At 46.9% G+C, this 22,443-nt stretch overlaps 1 protein-coding gene and 1 long non-coding RNA gene across 19 annotated transcripts; both read right to left on the bottom strand.

The window, feature by feature from the left end:
• Nucleotides 1-1,113: 1,113 nt before the first annotated feature.
• On the bottom strand, nucleotides 1,114-7,911 carry LOC125536990. Of its 16 annotated transcripts, XR_007295412.1 has the most exons (11): nucleotides 7,745-7,911; nucleotides 7,598-7,648; nucleotides 7,392-7,500; nucleotides 7,167-7,291; nucleotides 6,980-7,089; nucleotides 6,185-6,384; nucleotides 5,941-6,021; nucleotides 5,807-5,864; nucleotides 5,443-5,614; nucleotides 3,883-4,768; nucleotides 2,953-3,370 (listed from the first exon to the last, which is right to left on the bottom strand). It is a non-coding gene; the product is annotated as an uncharacterized LOC125536990 (long non-coding RNA). The 16 variants fall into 16 exon arrangements; XR_007295416.1 differs by lacking the exons at nucleotides 5,443-5,614; nucleotides 6,185-6,384 and having other exon boundaries at nucleotides 3,883-4,066; nucleotides 4,213-4,768; nucleotides 7,045-7,089; nucleotides 7,745-7,909; XR_007295405.1 differs by lacking the exon at nucleotides 6,185-6,384 and having other exon boundaries at nucleotides 7,045-7,089; nucleotides 7,745-7,909.
• A 144-nt stretch (nucleotides 7,912-8,055) lies between these two features.
• LOC125536992 (D-aminoacyl-tRNA deacylase-like) lies at nucleotides 8,056-9,634 on the bottom strand. 3 transcript variants are annotated; one of them, XR_007295418.1, is made up of 2 exons: nucleotides 9,203-9,634; nucleotides 8,056-8,504 (listed from the first exon to the last, which is right to left on the bottom strand). XR_007295418.1 is itself a non-coding variant. In XM_048700279.1 (2 exons), exons 1-2 carry the CDS (start codon nucleotides 9,373-9,375, stop codon nucleotides 8,295-8,297), a joined length of 297 nt encoding a protein of 98 aa, XP_048556236.1. In that variant the 5' UTR covers nucleotides 9,376-9,623; the 3' UTR covers nucleotides 8,079-8,294. The 3 variants fall into 3 exon arrangements, 1 of the variants encoding a protein (XP_048556236.1); XR_007295417.1 differs by having other exon boundaries at nucleotides 8,750-9,634; XM_048700279.1 differs by having other exon boundaries at nucleotides 8,079-8,504; nucleotides 9,289-9,623.
• Nucleotides 9,635-22,443: the final 12,809 nt, after the last annotated feature.

Below are 22,443 nucleotides of genomic sequence, written 5' to 3' on the forward strand. Positions count from 1 at the left end.
ATTATATAAACATAATACATGTTAAATTTCACGTGAAGAGAATAGATAGCACAAGCAAGATCGGCTAATAATTAAAGTTAACTTCACTTGCAACGTAAATTAATAACAAAAAAGGCAATCTGATGACTTATACATATAGAGAGATTATCTAACTAAAACCAGTTACAAATTAAGATCCATTTGATGCGCTTAAGAAATTCTCGCACAATATTAAGAATATAGACTTTAGCTCCATTCACATGAAATTTGAACAAGTATAACTAAGAAAACCTCCTCAATCATACCCAACCTGCACAAGCAATATATGTAATTAGCATGAAAAATTCACGTCGAAGATCTTAAAATATGTAATGGAGAATACTCATTAGGCACAGTGGATGAACTAATTCTTCACCGTTCCACCAAAGCATAAAATAATATAAATAGTCACACGCATCCCTACAATTTTCGAAATTAATATTATTTTGAATGTTACGATAATGCAATATATAAATTTATTGTTCGTCTATGCTCATTGGAATACGAAGCAGAAATTAGCATGTCCACATTTTGGTAGTTGACAGGTTAGTCTGCTGGGGTGAACGTTTGACATGGGCCAGGTGATAGTTGTTGATGTGCTAGGTTCCTCAAAAATTAATTAGCTTGTCCACATTTTAGTAGTTCTATTATTCATGAATGCAATATTTGATTAACCCTTTTTTAGAAATCACGTAAGAGGGATTTCCACCACATACCCAAACACTTGTTTTTCATTTTCAATGCTCAAACGTGAAAACCAGGATATTGTCAAGTGGAGCACGTGTCCGGTTCTACCGTCAGAGTAAGTGTCAAGTATAATCTTTGGGCAGGAATTTACTAAAGCTAGTGCTTAACCTAACATTAATAGCTTGATAGAGATTTGCCTCAAAAACTCCATGGCCAATGAACTGCATAGTCCAACAAAACAGCTTTACTACCAATCCCACCTAGGAGAAAAAACAATAATTTATGATCAATCAATTTGTGTTATGTGATCTTTTTTGTTTGTTATTCCTTCTATTTCTAAAAATAAGCCTTTTTAGATATTTCATTATGAACTACATACGAATGGATATAGACAAATTTTAGAGTGTAGATTCACTCATTTTGCTCCATATATACTCTATATTGAAATCTCTAAGAAGGCATATATTTAGGAACAGGAGGAGTACGAAGCATCTTCAACATCACAAACTAAAGGCTTATATTTAGGAACGGAGGGAATACAATTGACAATCAACAGCACAAACTATGCTCCATCCTACATCCTAAAAGCAAATGAATGAAAAACTTCAGGGAGTTAGAGCAACTGCAACACACCGACCCATTTTGTCTTTTCGTGTCCGCGCAGACAAAAAAGTTTGCCCAATGCAGTCATCGCCGTCGCAACGCCATCGCGTCCGCTCCCCGCGCACGCAGGAACAACAGATGCATGAGCAACATCTGCAGTCACCGCTGCCGCGCAAGCAGGAACAAACAGCAGCCAATCACCGCAGCAGCAGTTGCAGTCGCCGTCCCGCGCTCGCCCACCGCGACGGCCGTCGCGCAGTTCTACTGCCGCGCTCTAGACTCCATGGATCCCAAACTGGACCTCGCGAGCGCCGTGACAGGCAGCGCCCGCCCATGACAAGGAGTCCCTCGCGAGCTCCACAATGAATAGTGCCAGGCCACAGTATCCCTCCGCGGGCGTGTGCTCCTGGTCGACGCAGGTGGCAGCTGCGCCTGCCTGGTGCTCGCGAGTCCGGCCCGGCCTCGCCTTGTCGTGCCGAGCCGCCTCCCGCGCCCGGTCGCCCATCTCCGCGCCCCCGCGCACACAGGAACAACAGATGCGTGAGCAGCATCTACAGTCACCACTGCCGCGCAAGCGGGAACAACAATGTTGAAGTATAAAAAGAGATGCACCACATCACATAAGCATGTTCATGGTCATAGCATAACACAGTAGCATTGCACAACACCATATCCAAACCATTGCGCATCCAGAAGTTAAAAAATCTCACCCACAAAAATGAAATATTAGTGGCACACAGTGGGAGAACAAACCTTCTGGCGCTTGAATGTACACATATTGTAGAAACACACATGTGGAGAAAGAAGAGAAAAACTTGTATAATCAAAAAACTGGTAAAGCTAATTATATATCCCCATGAGCAAAACAAACTGATAAACGACTAAAAACCAGTTATGTTTCCTAACTTGTGGCAAACATTCATTACATATGGCAAAAAAAATAATGACCACCTGTTACAGTTTTTAGGTTTCTTGTGAAACCTTCTGACAGTGGTTTAATAAAAAATATAGTTCCAAATAGAAACTTTGAGAAAGAGTAATGCATATTGATCATCCCAAAGGGTACAGTGCAGAGAAGCAAGAAAAAACACATGGATAAAGTGAACTACTCTGGTTTCCGAAACAAAGCAAAAATGTACAAACAAACCTACAAAATTTGACTTCCATGAAGGCTACAAGACTACATGGAGAAAATCCATCGTCCTACAAGAGCACTGTAACTATTTTTGCCCCCACTCTAACCTATCGTGAATTTATTTTCAAGCAACATTTCGTCACAAACCAATCTAATAATTCTTACCATATCAATAAATTCCTGGTGAAACTAAATAGGAGAGTACTTAACAGTTCATTTCACGTCCATCCACAAACATTCCTAGCTAGCATGCACGTGAGGAAGGTATTAAATCTTTCATACAATCACCACAATCTACATTGGCTAGAAACAATAAAAACAATTGGTGCCGGTAGAAATAATGAGTTGGCCAAGCTGCGTGCCCGTTGCTGTGATACTGACTTCTCAAAATAAGGAATCCTCCAACAGTGATAAAAAGTAGAGTAATCTCCTCAACTGAAGAAGGCCAGGGATGAGACTGACGTTTTTTCTGTAAACTGGCTTTTAGTTATATGTATGATAAAAAGAAAGGAACAAAGAACACAATAAAAGTGGCTACAAGTATATATAAGTATAAAAACATGCAACTACAGAAGTACCAATTATCTAACAAAAGTACGATGATACTTTCCCGAGATGATTGTCGATTGATACAGTGATCTAATCCTCTAATTACCAACTTGACAACTAACCTAATGTCTACAGACACAAAGCAAATACTCTTGGAAAAAAATCAACACACAGAAAAATACAAATGTTCCTGGACCATTCAAAGTGTACATGAAAGCCATACATATGAGTGGACTCCCACGTCCATATGCAAATTTTCAAGCCTAAGATGTGGCAAATTGCTTTGGTCAGTTTGACAGCCCCAGCTTCATTAGTCTTTGGATATGATTGCAAGCTCCATCTGCATCAGTCTAGGAAAGGAATCTGGGTGATTGGTTCCTATAAATAAATTGGACAATATAAATTTAAACAATTTGACTTACCCATAAATCTAACAAATCTAAGCTGGAGCTGCAAGCTACGCTGAGACAACCAAAAGTTTAAAGATGAACTGATGAAGAAAAAGTAACCACTTGAAAAGGAAAAGAAATAGGAACAAAAACGATGTCGCTCTACAATCGTCTCTCCCAACTCCATTCCCCTAGCTTGCCCTCTCACCTCCCCGCATATCAAGCTGGGCCAATGCTCCCAAGAGAAGAGTGTCTCAGTGATGGGCGTCGTCTAGTCGATGCTAGTGGCGATACCTAGGGTGTTCTATGTAACAAGTTCACTGCACATTTTTTTGTCTAAAGCAACACATATATGTGGAAATCATGTAAGAATAATTAAACTATTATAAATATATGTATTTTACAACTTTGAATTAGTGTCATAAACATATTTGTGCTTGAATGGAACTGTCGTAAACCTAGCGAAATTGAAGAAAGAGTAACAAGATGTGTTAGCATTACCTTGCAGTTGGACCACCATATCCGAGCACATCCTTTGACTGCCCAGCAAAGGTCCTCCCTCTCGCTCAAACAGGGGGCACACACCCAGCTAGCAGGCTGTTTCGCATACATGCTGATAATTCTGCCTTGGTTGTAGGCAAGTAGGCTGGTATATTCAGCTATAATCAGGAACTCCTCTTCACAACTGTATTTTGGCGGAAAAATAATCTACTGAGACCAGATGCATAATCATGGAGGTAGCTCAGTTTTCAAGGCATAAGATGGGTAAGCTATCCCAAAAAATGAACAACCATCATGCATATCCATATGGGAAGGGAGTTAATTACTAACCTTGAAGAACTTTTTTTGGAGAAAATTACTAACCTTGAAGAACTTTTTTTGAACCTGATGCTGCGGAACGGTCATTATGCGTGCCCAAATAAAAGGAACTGCTTATAACTTGGCAGATTATGCATACCTAAAAGAATAATTGAGTAGTGGATGTTCAAGCATCAAAAGCTTTTCAACTGGATGTTCCTTACCACACATCAAGTCAATCTTAACATTTTTCTGACCCCATGTCTTCTTCCTTCAGCAGCAACTTAAAAGATTGTACTTAATTATAGAATAAATAAAAGGCATATCAGACTTGAGTATATATTATATAAAAGATGTGAGTCCAGAAAGAAGTCCAATTTTAGTCCATGATGTGTAAATAGTCCAGAATGTAGTCTGCTTGGCTAGCGAGCTAGTGTCACCGCACCATTTGGCAACCTCACCCTTTGAGCGTCATCGCTCTCTCGTGCTGTGGCTTCCTGGATGCCTTGCCTGCCGTCGACCTAGTGCTTCTTGACAGCCAACACGTCAAGCCCTTCATGGTTGCGTTGCCACATGGTAGCAGAGGCAACTGCAAGTAACAACGACAGTCCAAGCAGAACAAATAAGATGATTATGAATTGGTCCTTCTCTTGCTTACCTATCTGGTGGTCCATGCTGCCCACATATTTGAGGACTTACAGTGAGGAAATTGAACCTTAAATTAGATGACAACAAGCTATATAAATAAATATTTTGCAAGAACAGAATGAATGTATACTAACTTCAAAATGTAGTTATCTGATTATCTAGGTGTGGTTAGTTGGGAGTTAATTGTCGTTTTATCTGATTATCTCTCAGACGAAATCAGTAAGACCAAAAATTGCCGTGCACCCATCAGTCTGACAAAATCAGTAAGACCAAAAATGTGAGTACTCATCATCTGCAACCCATGAGGAATCATTGGTTTGCCACCGAATGATGGGTAAACAAAAATGCAGCTGAAGCATCTTCAGAGAAGCACATGCCCTTGAAAATATAGAGCCAACGCTGAACATCTTTTACCCATTTCAGAAAAATGATGACAGGTCCACTACGCCCCCTTGCTAGCTCAACTAAACACCTAACAATGCCCTCAAAATCAACACTGACACTCATGACTGAATAAAAAAAAATCCACAACACTTCCCCCAACTAAACATTGGCCTGGACATGAAACTGCATGGATTAATTAATAACGATCTTATAGTATGCCTATGTGCGTACCCGCGCGTGGTCGTCACGACAAGGCAGACTTTGTCATCCATGGTAACAAGGCTTAAGCTGTGCACGCCGGAGGAACTACGCGAAGAGGCACTAAAGGGGTGCTCTCCCTCACAAGTATTCCATGGTCGACCACCATAGCGAGCCGAACACCACAGATGCAGGGACCCCTTGACTGACACGTCAAACATGCTTGTTTCAGTAAGAAATTTGCATGCACTTTTAGCGAGTCAAGATATTGGCGCCAACAATTACATAAACCAAACAATGATATAAGTATAGAAGTCATTCGATTATTTAACTGCAGCACATCCATCTAGCTAACTAAAGCAATAACCAAAATATATGAAAAAGGGATAATACTAACCATTAGCTTGTATATCTTCAGTCTTGGCTCATAAACAAACAACTTGAAACGGTAGAAACTGCTGATAGTGAAAAGAAGGTAAGTGAAACAATTATGAGATTTTCAAAGAGAAGCTCACTTTAGTTGTATGCAACCTTCGGCAACCATGTCTTCATGTGAGCATCTCCTCAAGCTAGCAATAGTTCACCGTGACCCTTGTCTGCTTCTCACCCAGCCTGTAGGATCGGCAATCAATTTATTCAATGAGAGAAACAAACTTAAATACAAATCTGATGAAATTCGAACATAATTAGAAATAACCTAACGCAATCAAATCAACCAATAAACTGATTAAGATTTTTTTTCAAAAGGGGATAACCCAACTGATTAGAACATTACTTGCTAGATTTCCTGTCCTGTGTATCATATGAATACTCCATGCACATCAACATGTCAGGGGTGATGTGGCCACAGATGGGTTCCTCTTGTGTACCGATCGAATGGAACCACTTCATCCACGGAGGCGGCGTCCCTAGGGATCAACAGAGGCGGCGGCGTGCCCTCAGCTTCCGCGATGGCAGAGGCGAAGGCAGGGAACCCTAGACAAAAATCGAGGGAGGAGTGGCGGCACGGTTTTTTTTCTTCTGTAATATTTTGTAAAGAGAATAAAATGCAGGTGGTGGTGGGAGGTGGGACGGAAAAAAACCGGACGAAAGTGGTGGGACAAAAAAAACCGTGCCGTGGACGCAATCCTACCAACTGCTCCATTAGGAGTAGAGATAAAAGCAAGGCTGCACACACCTAGGTTCAGCGCTCTTAATTAAATTTAACAAGCAGCAAAGAATTGAATGTCAAAATTCATCAAAGTTACTTAATCTGTTGTCAGCGATGACTTGTTGCACATACCAGAGGTCTAATATTCTTTCATTCTCTTCTCTTTTCTTTCGGAGTAATATGCAAAATTAGCTAGATCCATGCCCAGTCTACACTAAAAGAGTATAAGAACTTATTTCTGGGATTATAGGCTAAACATAAGCATGGCAAGCTACGCAGATAACAAGGCAACTCAAAACTATTTTTTCAAGCAAATGTAAACAGTATCAGACACACATAAATCCTACCACAGTATCATACTTCAGACGTAAACCGAACAAACAAAATTCATATCAGAGTATTTAGACATAAGTTGTTTACATCAGCCAACATTATATCCAACGGAACTTGAGGAAATTATGTTCCTAAATACAGAGAAGGTTTACTTCACTGAATGGATCTTCTATATCATCACGCTCGGCGCTGCTTTCCTGCAGAGTGCAGACATGCAAGTTAATTACTATGCATAAGAAGTCCAGCAGGTGTATTAGGACCACTGTATACTTACATAGTTAGGAAAAATAACCATGTCAACATCATCGGGGACGTCAGCTAACAGGCATCTGATGGAATACTACCGGGATATAACAACTCATTGGTGTCTAGATGCATTATCCAATCCATGCCAGATTCCTACCATGAAGAAAAATGCTTTTTGTTTATGATAAATACAATACACTAAACGAACACTATTAATAATTGCTGGTGATAAGCCGAAAACAAACATACATACCCGGGCCATCACAATGGCCATCTCCATGTTGAGTGCTTGCTTCAAAAATAGTTTGCGGTTGCAAGGCTTGTAGAAGAATCCTGCGAGCCAGGTTTCGTTCCAGATTCGGCTGCAGGTGAAACATATACATCATCAGAATGGGCATCGAAATGAATTTGTGTATAGCCCGACGAGGCACGTGGGCGGCAAAGATTGTTTCGCACCACCTGGCCTGCTACTCCTCAAGCTCCTTGGTCATGTACACCACCTTCATACCCCTAAAGAAGAAGAAGAGAAACAGAGTCAGACATTGAGAACAAGCAGAGTGAAATTGGTACTACTGGATTCTTCAAAATCTCAAGCGAGGAACGCACGGGGATGGACTCGAGGACCCCGACGACGCTGGGCTTGGCGGCCTTGCCCTCGACGAAGAGCAAAAAGTCGCCGATGACCTTGTGGTAGAAGAGCCACGGCAGGATCCGGTCCAGGCCTGCGGAGGTGCTCGTTTGCACGCACACCTGGCAAGCAAGCAAAAGATCAGCAGGTCGGACACATAGGCCATGGTGAGTAGCTTCATGGTGGTCCATGGTGAGTAACTTCAAGTGTAATCTTCAAAAGCAATCAGTATTAAAATCAGTTGATTCGGAAATAGAAAAGGCATCATGATTGTGGTAAGAAGGAACCACTAATTAGTAATCAACATGCATGTATGCATGTGGGTTGAAAGCATGGACATTGCTCAAAAACCATGAAACCAAACAATCGCAGGCTCACAGTATACAGGGAAATTAGGAAAAATATAAAATATAATTAACTGCCTGTATGCTAGAAGAATAGGTGCAGTAACTTTCGAATGTATTAACAATTTGTATATGGTATCATATTTACGTATTTAATAGGATTTTACACATAACATATCGAGGTTTAATTGCACCTGTGTGTTAAACAAGATCCAGATAGATGAATGCAGAACCAACCGATTGGATGGACAGTGAGTGCAGGGCGGTTGGAGACCTCGGAAACAGCCTCTCCAGTGGCTTCCTGCCACCGACAGTCAAGATCATCCTCTGCAACAATGCTGCGTTCATGCTTCAATAACCTAACATTCCCATTTGTAAAGCTCTCCATCCCCTCCTAAAAACAAATATCAGCAACGGTTAGTTGGGAACTATGGCACAAACACATTTGTCAGATACCTTACGAATAAATAAAATAAGGATAAAAATTGCAGGTAACTTTTAACTGAGATCAGAGCCAGTGGAACATAATGGACCATTGTTTTGTTACATTACATGATCCTAGATCCCTGTACACCAGTGAGGTGTGCAATTTACTACGGTATACTCATGGATAAAAAAATCCAGGGACAACACACTTACTAAACAGTGTGCTTGTTACTTCCAGATTGCGCTCACTGCCACTATGTTGGCAGCAACAGCGGCCATGCCTCCGGTCACAAGTGTACTTCCAGATACTGAAATAGTCTCCATACACTGCTTTGGCAACAAATTTCTATTTTCTGTATCAAAACCTAGAAGTATAGGTCGAATCTATTCTTCAAGACAAATCTAACCAAATTATTTCTTTTAGACTAACCAAAATAATGATACATAATACAGTCAGAACAATTTTACTGCACGCATTCTATGATGACATCTATCCCCACATGGAGGTTTTTCAGTAGACAAACAAAGAGCGAAATTCTGGCCTTCACGAAGCAAATCGTGAGGCAGGGATTTATCTCATCGAACAAGCTTCCTGCTTCACAGGTCGGACACATCGGCCGGTGACCGGCGAGGAAGAGGGCGGAGGTGAGATTGGAAAGGTAGTACTTTGGGGTGGTGTGTGTCCGGCGCGTCGAAGTGGAAGGACCAGCCGCGGAGGTAGGGGAAGGCGGGGCGGCGGGGGCGGCGAGCACCTCGACGCAGGAGGCGGCGGAGGAGTGGAGGGACTGCAGCCTCGACGGGGCCGGCACGGCCAGGCGAGGGGAGCCGGCGTCGTCCATGCCGCCGCGGCACTGGAGCGCGAACGCGAGGAGGGCGAGCGCGAGCAGTTGGGCAGTGAGGAGGAGCAGCAGGTGGCGCCACGCCGCGGCGCCGCCGCCGACGCGGTGGAGGACGGCGACCGGAGATCGGGCCGAGGGCGACGCGCCGACGCCAGAGAAGAGCACAACCCTAGAGCGGCGGGGGCGAACGTGAGGAGGAAACGCTCGGGGACCAATTTCCCCGCCCTGGTTTTTTTTGGGTTAACCTTCGTAGATTTTATTTTCTAGGCGTTTTTTTTGTCGATCGACAGGGTGGGAGGACGAAATAGACGTTCGAACTAGGACGGTTTTACTGTTACGTACGAGGTGGGATTGAGGACGAAAATAAATCAGGGGAAGTGGGACGATAATTAACCGACGGAGACTACCAACTGCTCCATTAGGAGTAGAGATGCACTACGGGTCATTAAACTTGTTCATCATTGCCTAAAAAAAAACTGGTTCATCATGGTCATTTTGGTCATTGTATTCAAAGAATGGCATGTTACTACGTTTGTAGTTGTTCACGTGGACTCATACTGTCACTGTCTATATTTTGGCCCGTATTGTCACCGAGTCGCATCTATTTTTTACAAATAAGCCCTCGCATCGATCAATTTTATGTTTAGAGGCGCCTTGATCAGATCTGTTGGTAAAGGGAGATGAAGGGCCGCGACCGGCGACATCACGTGAACGATTTTTTGTGGGCGAGGTTCAAAACCGAAGACGAAGGTTGATAGGTCATGTGGCGGCCCTTGTCGTCGGTGAGGAGAAAGACACCATGGGCGCAATTCGTCGAGCGATGGCACGGACCCATTGGTATACAGTAACTGGTCTTGCCTCTCTTCTCTTTCCCATTTTTCGAACAAAAATGAGATGATTTTTACTCGGTTTTGATGATTTGATCCATGATCCTATCATATAGGAGACCACGTTGTCGATCAAAACATGTTTTGATGGGCTGCTTTGTTGCAGCGACGGTAGTTGATTAGGACTTTGGGAGGGGTTTGTTAGGGTTCCTATTATGGGTTTTATTAGGGATAATTAATTTCCTGAATCAAGGTTGATGGACGTCTACCTTGCATAATGTAGGTTCCCGCAGTTTGAATTTCTCTATGGAGTTCAATGCATGTGGTTATTTTCTTGGTACTAGATGTAATAGAGGCAAAGGTGTCCCGTCTTTCGATGATATGATGGCTATCGTTTTTTGTGGAGTAGACTTTGACGATCCGATTACGAACGTGCGAGGATGTGCGCCTTAGCAATTGCTAAACCAACTCGGAGAGGTTATTGACTACGCCGAAGCACGATCAACCTGACCAAGAGGGTCTATTTCCTGCAAGCAAACGACGAACAAGTAAGAAATTAAGACTGCAGTTTGGATATTGCGAATATAAGATGAAACCTCTATTGATCGAGGTGGGGTTCTGTGAAGTCTTGGTCCGGTCATTGAATACAAATGAAGTATGCGAAGTTGCAGCTATAGCGAACTTTAATCTAAACAAAACTCAAAGTCTAAACCACGCCCTAAGGGCTGTATATATGAAGAAAGAGGGGAGGATTTCATGACCCCTTTGGAGGTGTCTAAAACTAACCCTAACTCTGTTTTCACCACACATACGGACTCTAAAAATAGCATATATTTTAGTATTTCAAAAATACATGGGTCTAGCCCAATAATAAGGTGACCCAGCACCTATAATAGTCTTTGGACAAAATTTATGAAATGGCATCTTGTATATTTCGTCCAAGACTTCATGCACTCATTATGGTGGCTTCAAGGTCCTGAAATCATCACTTGTAACTTCGTTCTTGTTCCCCCTGCGCATGCCATCATCTTCATGTTTGATCTTGCTTCAATGTTCATCCTTCTTGTCCAAGCTAGGCCCTACATTTATAAGCAAGACAAATGTATCCAATTTAAACAGCATATATTCTCATGAACATTGGAATCATTACTAAGAAACCAAAGTACATGGTAATTTAATTGGCGTGCGAAAGCTCTAATAATTGGTCTAGTATGTATAGCAGCAGGGGCTATGGGTGTAATAATGGTATTGATGTCCTCATCATCCTCCCATTTTTGAAATGAAGTTATCCTCGACGGAAGCTCATCTTCCTCACCAAAATAAGGCTTCTAATCTGCAATGTTAGAAGTGGGACTAACCCCAAAATCTGCGGGCAGCTTAAGTTTATATGCATTATCATTTATTTTCTCTAACACCTTAAAAGGACCATCAGCATGTGGCATTAGCTTTGATTTGCACAAACCAGGAAACCTATCCTTACGCAAATGTAACCAAACAAGATCTCCAGGTGCAAAGACAACATGTTTTCTACCTTTATCTCCAGCAACTGTATATTTAGCATTCATATGCTCAATGTTTTTTTAGTTAACTCATGCATTTTTAAGATCAATTGAGCACTTTGTTTAGCATCAAAATTAAGCTTTAGTTAACTCAAGCCAAACTGAATCGTAGACATGCATAAACAAGCGCGCATCACGTCGAGCAATAAAAATAGCATGTAAATATTCCAAATGTTCCTTCAAAGGTCTTATATAAATCAATATATTATCAAAATAGACTACCATAAACCGTCCAATAAAACACGTAAAATTCCGTTCATTAATCTCATAAAAGTAATAGGTGATAAGGGAATAAAGATCCACCTTTTTACCTACGCCTTCTTCCTCCTTTGCCTATCCATCTTCTGCGCACCCGAGCTCCAGCGCCCAAGCCCGCACTTCCTACCTCAACCTTCTCCAACAATGTCCGGAGCGGGAGGCAAGTGGATGGTCTCCTCCGTCACGGAGGGCCATGTCAAAAAGCTAAGGAAGGCCGGATACTTGTCCAAAGACATCGCGCACCGGCTTCCTGAGGAGGGGCAGCTTCTCCCCACCCCGAGGCCCCATGAGAGGGTAGTATTTCTTCCCCAGTTCCTCCGCGGACTGGGTTTTCCTCTCCACCCATTTGTCCGCGGACTCATGTTCTACTATGGCCTAGATTTCCACGATCTGGCCCCGAACTTTATCCTCAATATCTCGGCGTTTATCGTCGTGTGCGAGGCCTTCCTCTGCATCCGCCCCCATTTCGGCCTCTGGCTCAAGACCTTCAACGTCAAGCCAAAGGTGGTGCGCGGCAACCAGGCGGAGTGCAGAGGTGCCATGGCGGGCAAAATAGCCAACGTCCTATGGCTCGAGGGCTCCTTTGTGGAGACCTTGAAGGGGTGGCAGTCAGGGTGGTTTTACATCACCGAGCCACGCAATCCGAAGTGGATCGCAGCCCCTGAATTCCGATCCGGACCCCCTACGCGGCTCACGTCCTGGAAGGAGACGGGCTTGTCGTGGGGCGACGAAGAAGAGGTGACCGGACTGCAAAAATGCATCCAGTCCCTGGTGAACAAGCAGCTCAAGCTTGTCAACGTAGTCCAGGTCATGCTCATCCGCCGGATCCTTCCGTGTCAAGAACGGGACTTCAATTTGTGGGAGTTCAACCCGGCGCAGCACCAACTCTGAGCAGGCTCTTCGACACGACGTACGAAGATGTCTGGAAGGGGCTAACCCAAGGCGCCGAGGCTCCCACATCCGCCTCCGAAGACCGCGGATTCAGCTCGCAGCGTCCTGCTGGCGAGGTGAGATATTTTCATCTTTTACAGGATGTTAAGTTTTTTCATAGTTTGACTCTATGCGGGATCTAAACTCCCTTACCTTTGACAGGATTGGCAGGCGAAGTCCGGACTGATTAACTGTCCGGCTCCCTTGCTCGAAGACCCAGCCCCTGCTCTCTTAGTGAAGCTGCTGGTTCCGGCACCTTATGTGGTGCCGGAGAAGAAGGCCAAGAAGAAGAAGGCCACAGGGACTCAAAAGAGTTCCCGACATATGGCGGTGTCGGACTCATTGTACGACGAGTCCGAGACGCACTCCTCCCGTGAAGATGAGGAGGAGGAAGAAGAAACCTCTCCCCCTCCAGCGGGGGGAGGAAAGAAGAGGAAGGCCTCCCCAGTAGGGGAGGCCGAAGGGTCCAAGAAGAGGAAAACCCCTCCGCCGGACTACGCCCCCGACGCCGACGAGGACGAAGAGGAGTGGCCGGACAGGGCCAAGCGTCTGGCGAAATCGTAAGTGTTCGGATACCAGAGTAACTCATGATATTCCTTTTGTTGCACAACTTCTCCTAATGTCGAATATAATCATGCAGCCCGCCCAAGGACGGGTTCGACGAGTCGTCGAGCGGCTCCCTGGATTCATCGGCCATGAATTCAGTTCCACCCGCTGCCTCCCCCTGTGCCGCGGATGACGCCGAAGTGGCGTCGCGACAAGCTCCGGGGCAAGAGAAGGTGGTCCAGGAGGAGCCGCGAGGCGACCTCCCGGACTCTGGGAGTGAAGGGGATAAGACCCCCCCAGGGCTCCAAGTCCGGCTTTAAGCCGGACACCACACCGGAATCATCAACGGTTCCGGACCGTGGCAGGCGAACTCCTGCCAAGAGGAGCAAGCCTATTGAGCCGGCGTCCTCCGTCCAACCGGAGGCGCCGGACAATTTGCTAGAGGTGCTTAAGGGCGCCTCCATCGACGAGGAGCACCGTACCATCATGAGTACGGTGGTCCAGAAGGTTCGGTCCGCCAAAAGCGGACTGACTGAAGCTTGTGCTAGCCTTCTAACAGGCTTCGAGGTAAGTAAAAAAATATGTAAAAATATTACCGCATAGACAGTAGCCCCTGATGCTCTGTTTGGCATTCGGAAAGAAAAGCCGAATAGAGGATCTATTAAATATCGTAGGAGTCTAACTAAAAAGGAGTCAATATACGTATGCAGGCTTCGCTGCTGGCCACCGCCGCACTGACTGCGGAGGTGGGTGCCCTGAAGCAGGGCCTCGAGCGGACCGAGCAAGAGCTCGGCCTTGCCAAACGGCAGCTCGAGGAGAAAGAAGGTAAGAGATACCTTATAGAAAAAATGCATATAAGAAGACGCAATTGCAAAAAATGACAGGAGTATACTGCTTATTTGTAGGGGCCACAACTGAGGTGGCGACCCTCAAGCAGGCGCTGTCCGAGGCCGAGAAGAAAGCAGCCACAGAGCGCACCGAGCGGGAGAAATTTGAGGCACAGGTCGGCGAGGTGCAGCAAGAGCTTCAGGCTCTCATGAAAAAACATGAGAGTTTGGAGCTCGACTCGAAGACACGAGCGTCCGAGCTTGCTGCGGCCCTTAAAACTGCCAAATCTGCCAAGGACGAAGCCCAGAAGGCCCTCCAGGAATTGGATGCGGTGAAAAAGATAGTGGCGGGTAAGGCATTCTCTATGCAAAGCAGACATATAAAAGTAAACTACTTGTTACTTACCCGAATCCGGAGCACTCCAGGGGCATTCACAGATCTTCCCCGCAGCGTATCCGATGCCGCCGCATTCTACCGAGCCGAGGAAGGCAGCTCGACGGAGAAGGTGTTCTGGTCTCAGTATGCTGAGGCCGAACACCCTGTCCCTTTGAGCGACCAGCTGAAGCAGCTGGTCGAGCTCCACAAGGCGGCCGAACAGGCCCTGAAGGGCTTCATAGTTCGGCTGTGGCTTGGAGAGGCCCTGCCTGGGAGCTACTTCAGACTGGTGCGGCGGCTTGTGGAGGCTTGTCCAAGGCTCGAGGTCATCAAGCGCTTCGTCTGCATCGAAGGTGCCCGTAGGGCCCTTGCCCGTGCAAAGGTGCACTGGGGTAAGCTGGACGGTGAGAAGCTTCTGAGGGATGGGCCGCCACCGGGGAAGGAGCATCGCAAGCCCGAGAACTATTACAAGGATGTTCTGGCTGGTGCCCGCCTTATGGCGGATGAATGTACCAAGGATGTAATTTTTGAATGAACTCGCTCGTGTTATCCTGTGCACTGAAAACTTGTTCATATGCGCTAAGCAATGCTTGTTGAATTTAAAATATTACTTTCTGTGCGGCCGTTTATCAAAAAATTGAGAGATGGCCAGTCGTCGGCTTCTGCCCCCATGCCACTAGTGCTGGGGTGTTCGGGATAAACCTGAGCGCTCTTTTTCCCATGATTGGGTCCGTCGAGGGAGGCGCTCAGCACAACGAACAAGGCAATCGGACTATAATGCTTGAACACTCTCACTTAGCCATAGAACTCTATAATTTTAAATTTCGGTGAAGCCCCTAGTATTCGGAAGACCGAGTTCGGGGCGCTATCCACGCCTTGGCCGGACAAAGCCGGTTCCTCGCTCGAAGCGGCATAAGTCTTTAAGGACTCGAAAAACCTCTCGAACAGCGACCGGTCTCTCGCCTCATCATGACAGTCAGTTTTAGCTTTCTCTACTGAGGTGCTCAGCCCAGCTCAACTGGGGCACAATCGCAGTAGTTCTCCTAGTGCTACCTTAGCCGATATAGCGGAACGTAAGGCACCAAAACATAGGAGCCGGGCAAACCCAACTATTGACCCAAATCATGATTCGGAGCCAATGCATATAGTGATATAAGTTCGGGGTGCCGCACTTGTGAAAGTGTACGGACTTCTCACGCCATATTGATGGGTACTGAAGCCCCTGGCATATTTTTGTCGTACCACGGTGTACGGATGCAACATGTTATTAATAAACATATATATAAAAAAGAGGATAATGCAAAAAATAGACAAAAATCTATGCATTGTTTATAGAAAGGCTGCTATGAAAGCGGAATGATACAAATAGTGCGATAAGCAAAAGAAATTGGACTATTTAACATGTCCTGGCCAGGGGCAGGCCGCGGAATTGTATTAAAAAACAGGTATACTGCTCGTAATAGAGACCACTTGGGAGTTCCATAATGCGGCGTGGCTTGTCTGCTTTCCTGGATCTTGCATCGTTTGTGCGGCAGTTGAATTGCCGAACGGGTCGTCCGAAGTATGGAGTCCTGAGAGTAAGGAAGAAAGAAGAAAAAAAAGGAATCCAGCAGCCCCTGGTGCGGTTTAAGCCGTTTTTCGGGCGTGACATGATAGTGCCCCTTCCCCTGTGCCCATGGTATTTCAAGAGCGTAGTTATGTACGTGAAGCACTGGTTTTGCTATATCGCGAGGGCTAGGGTTGGGGCCGCATTGCTACGCTAGCTCAGAATGTGCCAGGCGGTCTTGTTGTAGGGTACTCCGGGCGCGTTTGACAGTGTCCGGCTTTTTGAAGGCCGAACTGGAGAACTGCCTAGAGAGGCTGCTTTGTACTTCTGCTGCGAGCGCTGCCGTGTGCTCCTCCGTTCGGAGGGAGCGTTCGGTGTTCCCATTGACCGTGATTACTCCTCTAGGGCCTGGCATCATGAGCTTGAGGTATGCATAGTGCGGTACTGCGTTGAATTTTGCGAATGCGGTTCGCCCGAGTAGTGCGTGATAGCCACTGCAGAACGGGACTATGTCGAAGATTAACTCCTCGCTTCGGAAGTTATCCGGGGATTCGAAGACCACTTCCAGTGTGACTGAGCCTGTACAGTTGGCTTCTACACCTGGTATGACGCCTTTAAAGGTCGTTTTGGTGGGCTTGATCCTCGAGGGATCCATGCCCATTTTTCGCACTGTATCCTGGTAAAGCAGGTTCAGGCTGCTGCCGCCGTCCATGAGGACTCTTGTGAGATGAAATCCGTCAACGATTGGGTCTAGAACCAATGCGGCGAAGCCGTCGTGACGGATGCTAGTGGGGTGGTCCCTTCGATCAAAGGTGATCGGGCAGGAGGACCATGGGTTGAACTTTGGGGCGACTGGCTCTATCGCATATACGTCCCGTAACGCACGCTTCCGCTCCCTCTTGGGGATGTGGGTTGCGTATATCATGTTCACCGTCCGCACTTGAGGGGGAAATCCCTTTTGTCCACTGTTGTTCGGCGGCCTGGGCTCCTCCTCGTTGTCGCTATACAGCCCCTTGTCTTTGTTTTCGGCTCTTAACTTGCCTGCCTGCTTGAACACCCAACAATCCCTGTTGGTGTGATTGGCTGGCTTTTCGAGGGTGCCATGTATCTGGCACAAGCGGTCGAGTATTCGGTCCAAACTGGACGGGCCCTGAGTATTTCTTTTGAATGCCTTTTTCCGTTGACCGGATTTGTAGCCTCGGAATCCGGCATTAACTGCCGTATCCTCGTTGCTGTCGCTGTTAACGCGACACTTTTGTTTGTTCCGACACGACCTGTCACTTTTGTCCTTGGTATACGAATTACCAGGGTTCTTGGTTAAGTTGTTGCTGCGAGCTAGCCAGCTGTCTTCTCCCGCGCAAAAGCGGGTCATGAGTGTCGTGAGGGCTGCCATAGATTTCGGCTTTTCCTGTCCCAGGTGTCGGGCCAGCCACTCGTCACGGTTGTTATGCTTGAAGGCCGCTAAGGCCTCTGCGTCCGGACAGTCGACTATCTGGTTTTTCTTTGTTAGGAACCGTGTCCAGAATTGCCTGGCCGATTCCTCTGGCTGCTGAATTATGTGGCTTAGGTCATCGGCGTCCGGTGGTCGCACATAAGTGCCCTGGAAGTTGTCAAGGAATGCGGCTTCCAGGTCCTCCCAAGAACCGATTGAGTCTGCTGGCAGGCTGTTAAGCCAATGCCGGCCCGGTCCCTTAAGTTTGAGTGGGAAGTATTTGATGGCGTGTAGATCATCACCGCGGGCCATGTGGATATGAAGGAGATAATCCTCGATCCATACCGCAGGATCTGTTGTGCCATCGTATGATTCGATGTTTACGGGTTTGAAGCCCTCAGGGATTTTATGATCCATTACTTCATCTGTGAAGCATAGTGGGTGTGCGGTGCCTCTATATTGGGCTATATCACGACGCAGCTCGAAGGAGTTTTGTCTGTTGAGTTCGGCCCGGCCGGATTCATGGCATCCAGAGTGACGATCACCGTCATGTGCCGTAGGGCGCCTGCGTGATCCGTAGATCAATCTTGTTTGCCTTGCCTTGTCCTCCAGTATGTCGCGCAGGTCGGGCGTATTTTCCCATGCCTTAGTATGCTTGATGCGGCGCCGGGGCATGGCTTGAGTGGAGGGCCGAGAGGCCTCTCTGTCGCGGCCACGAGGTGGCCGGTCAGCCATGTCATGCACTGGTGATGTAGGTGCTTCCTCCTCTAGTCGGGGTAGCAGCCTGCGCTTTGGGTAACTCTTGGAGGGGCGTTCGAGTTCATACTCTTTGGCCGCAAGGACTTCAGTCCATCTGTCAGCTAGCAAATCTTGATCAGCTCTAAGTTGTTGCTGCTTTTTCTTGAGGCTGCTTGCCGTGGCCATAAGCCTGCGTTTAAAACGCTCTTGTTCGGCGAGATCCTCTGGCATGACGAACTCGTCGTCGTCGAGGCTTGCCTCGTCTTCGGAGGGAGGCGTATAATTATCGTGCTCAACCTCTTGGTCCGCCGCCCTCTCGTGAGGGCTGGCTTCTCTGTCCTCCTGTGCTGAATCTTGCTGGAGGGGGTGTCCTTCGGCGCTATCCGGAGTAGTATTATCTCCCGTGCCGGAATCACCGTTTTTGCTTGGGCGGGATTTAGAGCGGCGCCGCTGACGCCGGCGCTTGGGCTGTTTCTTAGAGGTATCGTCCCCCGCTGTTTCATCGCCATCTCCATCCTTTGGAGTGTCCACCATATATATGTCATATGATGAGGTGGCCTTCCAGCGCCCTACAGGTGCTGGTTCTTGTTCGTCTCCTGCATCGTCGTCCATGCCGTCGATGTCTTCGGAGTCGAAGTCAAGCATGTCGGTTAAGTCGTCGACAGTGGCTACGAAGTGGGTGGTGGGTGGGTTTTGAATTTCTTCATCGTCCGTATCCCAACCTTGCTGACCGTAGTCCGGCCAGGGCTCTCATGATAAAGAGATAGACTTGAGGGAATTCAGGATGTCGCCGAAGGGCGAGTGCTGAAAGATGTCTGCGGCGGTGAACTCCATTATCGGCGCCCAATCGGATTCGATCGGCAGGGGCACGGGGGGCTCAGAGTTCGGAGAGGAATCTGGCTCCTCGGAGTCACGAGCCATGCGGAGTGCGGGGCTGGAGTTCGGCTCGATCGCCTCTGAGATCGCAGCCCCTGAGGCAGCGTCCAACCGCTGATCCTCGATCGGCGCAGTAGGCTCCGAATCAATGGTCAGAACCGATGCGTGTGCGGCCTCCAAGGCGCCGTTCGGCGGCAGAGTTATATCATGCCCATCGAGACAGTGCGACGCGCTTGGCTGTGGCTCGAATCCGTCGAAGATCAAGTGCCCGCGGATGTCAGCCGTGTAGTTTAGGCTTCCAAACCTGACCTGATGGCCAGGGGCGTAGCTTTCGATCTGCTCAAGGTGGCCAAGCGAATTGGCCTGCAGTGCGAAGCCGCCGAAGACGAAGATCTGTCCAGGGAGAAAAGTCTCACCCTGGACTGCATCGTTGTTGATGATCGAAGGAGCCATCGGGCCTAAAAGCGACGACACAGAGAAACTCTCAATGAAAGCACCAATGTCGGTGTCAAAATCGGCGGATCTCGGGTAGGGGGTCCCGAACTGTGCGTCTAGGCGGATGGTAACAGGAGACAAGGGACACAATGTTTTACCCAGGTTCGGGCCCTCTTGATGGAGGTAAAACCCTACGTCCTGCTCGATTAATATTGATGATATGGGTAGTACAAGAGTAGATCTACCACGAGATCAAGGAGGCTAAACCCTAGAAGCTAGCCTATGGTATGATTGTTGTATGATGAAGTTGTCCTACGGACTAAAACCCCCCGGTTTATATAGACACCGGAGAGGGTTAGGGTTACACAAAGTCGGTTACAATGGTAGGAGATCTTGAATATCCGCATCGCCAAGCTTGCCTTCCACGCCAAGGAAAGTCCCATCCGGACACGGGACGAAGTCTTCAATCTTGTATCTTCATAGTCCTGGAGTCCGGCTGAAGGTATAGTCCGGCTACCCGAACCCCCCCCTAATCTAGGACTCCCTCACTCACCATGCAGGAGTTAATCCGACTATTAATCAAGATAGGTTAATTGAGTCAATACTATAGATCTCCATCTGTAGATCCTGAGATCCCCTGTGCGCGGTTGCTGGTCTGCTTGACAAAAATGGTGTTATACAATACATGCAGGTGTAGCAGCGACTGAAAGTGATTGGTATTAATGCTTCTTCTTCTTGGTATAGCTGCGGCTTGCACTTCTGGGCGCGTGGTTTGGCAGTCGCGGCATGCACGACTAAGCAGATAATCCAAATCATCAAATTTTCACATCTTCCCCAAGGAAAAAAGAAAGGAGAAAAACATTCTGAGCGATAGATCATATGACTACTTGCGAGTGTCCAAGATTTTTATTGTCAGCAGTTGTACCCTCTTCAAAAAGTTACTCCCTCTGTAAAGAAATGTAAGAGCATTTAGATCACTAGTTTAGCGATCTAAACACTCTTATATTTATTTACGGAGGGAGTACTACATTTGCACCATAGAAATGGATTCCCACATAGGATCTAAAGAAATATTATGGTACATGGATTCTGTTGTGCATCTTCTCCAGTGGACAGAAAATACCACATGGCCAGGACAAAGTTACAAGTGGACAGGAAATAACACTCAGTTTCTGCAGCTAAACAATTAATTCAGGTGTTTTTAGTGAGTGCGGGTTGATTACAAGGAAAGGCAGGGGCTATTTGCAAAAACGCACGCACTGACCAGCTCGGGCCCGAGGAGTCCAGTTGTCACGCTGTGATTAGTCCAGGACCAAAGTTGCACATATGGTGCAAGTTCTAGGACCGGGTAGGGTCATTTTGCAAGTTCTAGGACCAAATCATCACATCCTAAGCAAGTTCTAGGACCCCCAGCCTATTATAGAAGGGAAAACATAGGTTCTGTTTTGCATTCTTATAGAAAAATAGAACTGAGTTGTGCGTCGTCTTGAAAAAACAAACATAACCTGATGTTATAGACAAGCTAGGCTGGGAGGCCCAGAGGCCGCTTGATACCCGTTGGATCCAAAAAATTTGAAACATGTCGTGGGCTGCGCATGTTAAACAACAAAACCTAGGCCATGGACCTGGTGGGCCCGGGACTGTCAGCCTCTCGACGAACAATCGTCTCCCGATTCCTCTTGTTTTGCTGACCATGTTGGGAACGACATACGGCGGCGCCGCGGCACGAGAACCAAGGCGGAGGATGACGTCGAGACCTCAAACTGAACTAACCAGAGCGGGGGAAGACGCAAGCGGAGGGGAGTACGAGGGTTGACTTGTTCGGGTGCAGGGTGGGCCGGTGGAGCTGCAGCCACCAGACAATGTATGGGTGTAGAGGGATGGCCTGGCCAACGCCATATGCTATGATGGGTCACTGAGGCGTGGGCGGCAACGCCGCCAACCGCTGTAGGAAGAGGACGAAAGATTGAACAAAATAAAGAAATACAAATGGACAGGTGGTTGGTTTGAGATGTCTGTGTGCGAGACCTGCTGGGTCCACCTGAGAAGGGGAATATGTTGGGAGGAAGGAGATTCAAAGCACGACAGCCCAGTGAACTAGTTACATACATAAGCAAATAGCCACTAAAAAAGCAAACAAGTTAGTGGGTTCTTAGACGAAATATTTCGGACAAAACAGATAATTACGACACATAGGCTAATGCATGAAACACTCATATGATAAAGGTGCTTAAATAGATAAATTACATCATCTAGACCTTCCTGGCATGCTTGATCATGATGCTGCGGCTGTCCGTGTACTCGTCTGTTACGGGAAGCAGACACACCCTCATGTCCAAGATCCACCTGTACATGTCATAGCATGCGTACACGTCCTTGCCCGCGTAGGTTATGTAGGCTAGATTTAGAGGTACCTCCCACGTGTTTAGGTCCTTGGTATGGTCGTCTTCTTTCATGTTGGAGTAGCAGGGGTCGATGATGGTCTCAACGAGGTCAACCACGGAGTCCTTCTCCTGCCCATTGCTGATGATCTTGTATTGCTTTTGGATGTTGACAAGCTTGTTGCACCAGATGGCCGAATCATCGCATTCTTCCTTCTCTCCACCGTAGCGAAGGTGCAGTCGGCGCTGCTGATGAAACGGGTGAATGCTCCAGAACCTATGATGGCCCTACAACAGTGATAGACGAGAACCTCGTCCTGCATGCATACTTGGGCGA

Source organism: Triticum urartu, chromosome 2 (genome assembly GCF_003073215.2).
Source record: "Triticum urartu cultivar G1812 chromosome 2, Tu2.1, whole genome shotgun sequence".
Lineage (NCBI taxonomy): Eukaryota > Viridiplantae > Streptophyta > Magnoliopsida > Poales > Poaceae > Triticum > Triticum urartu.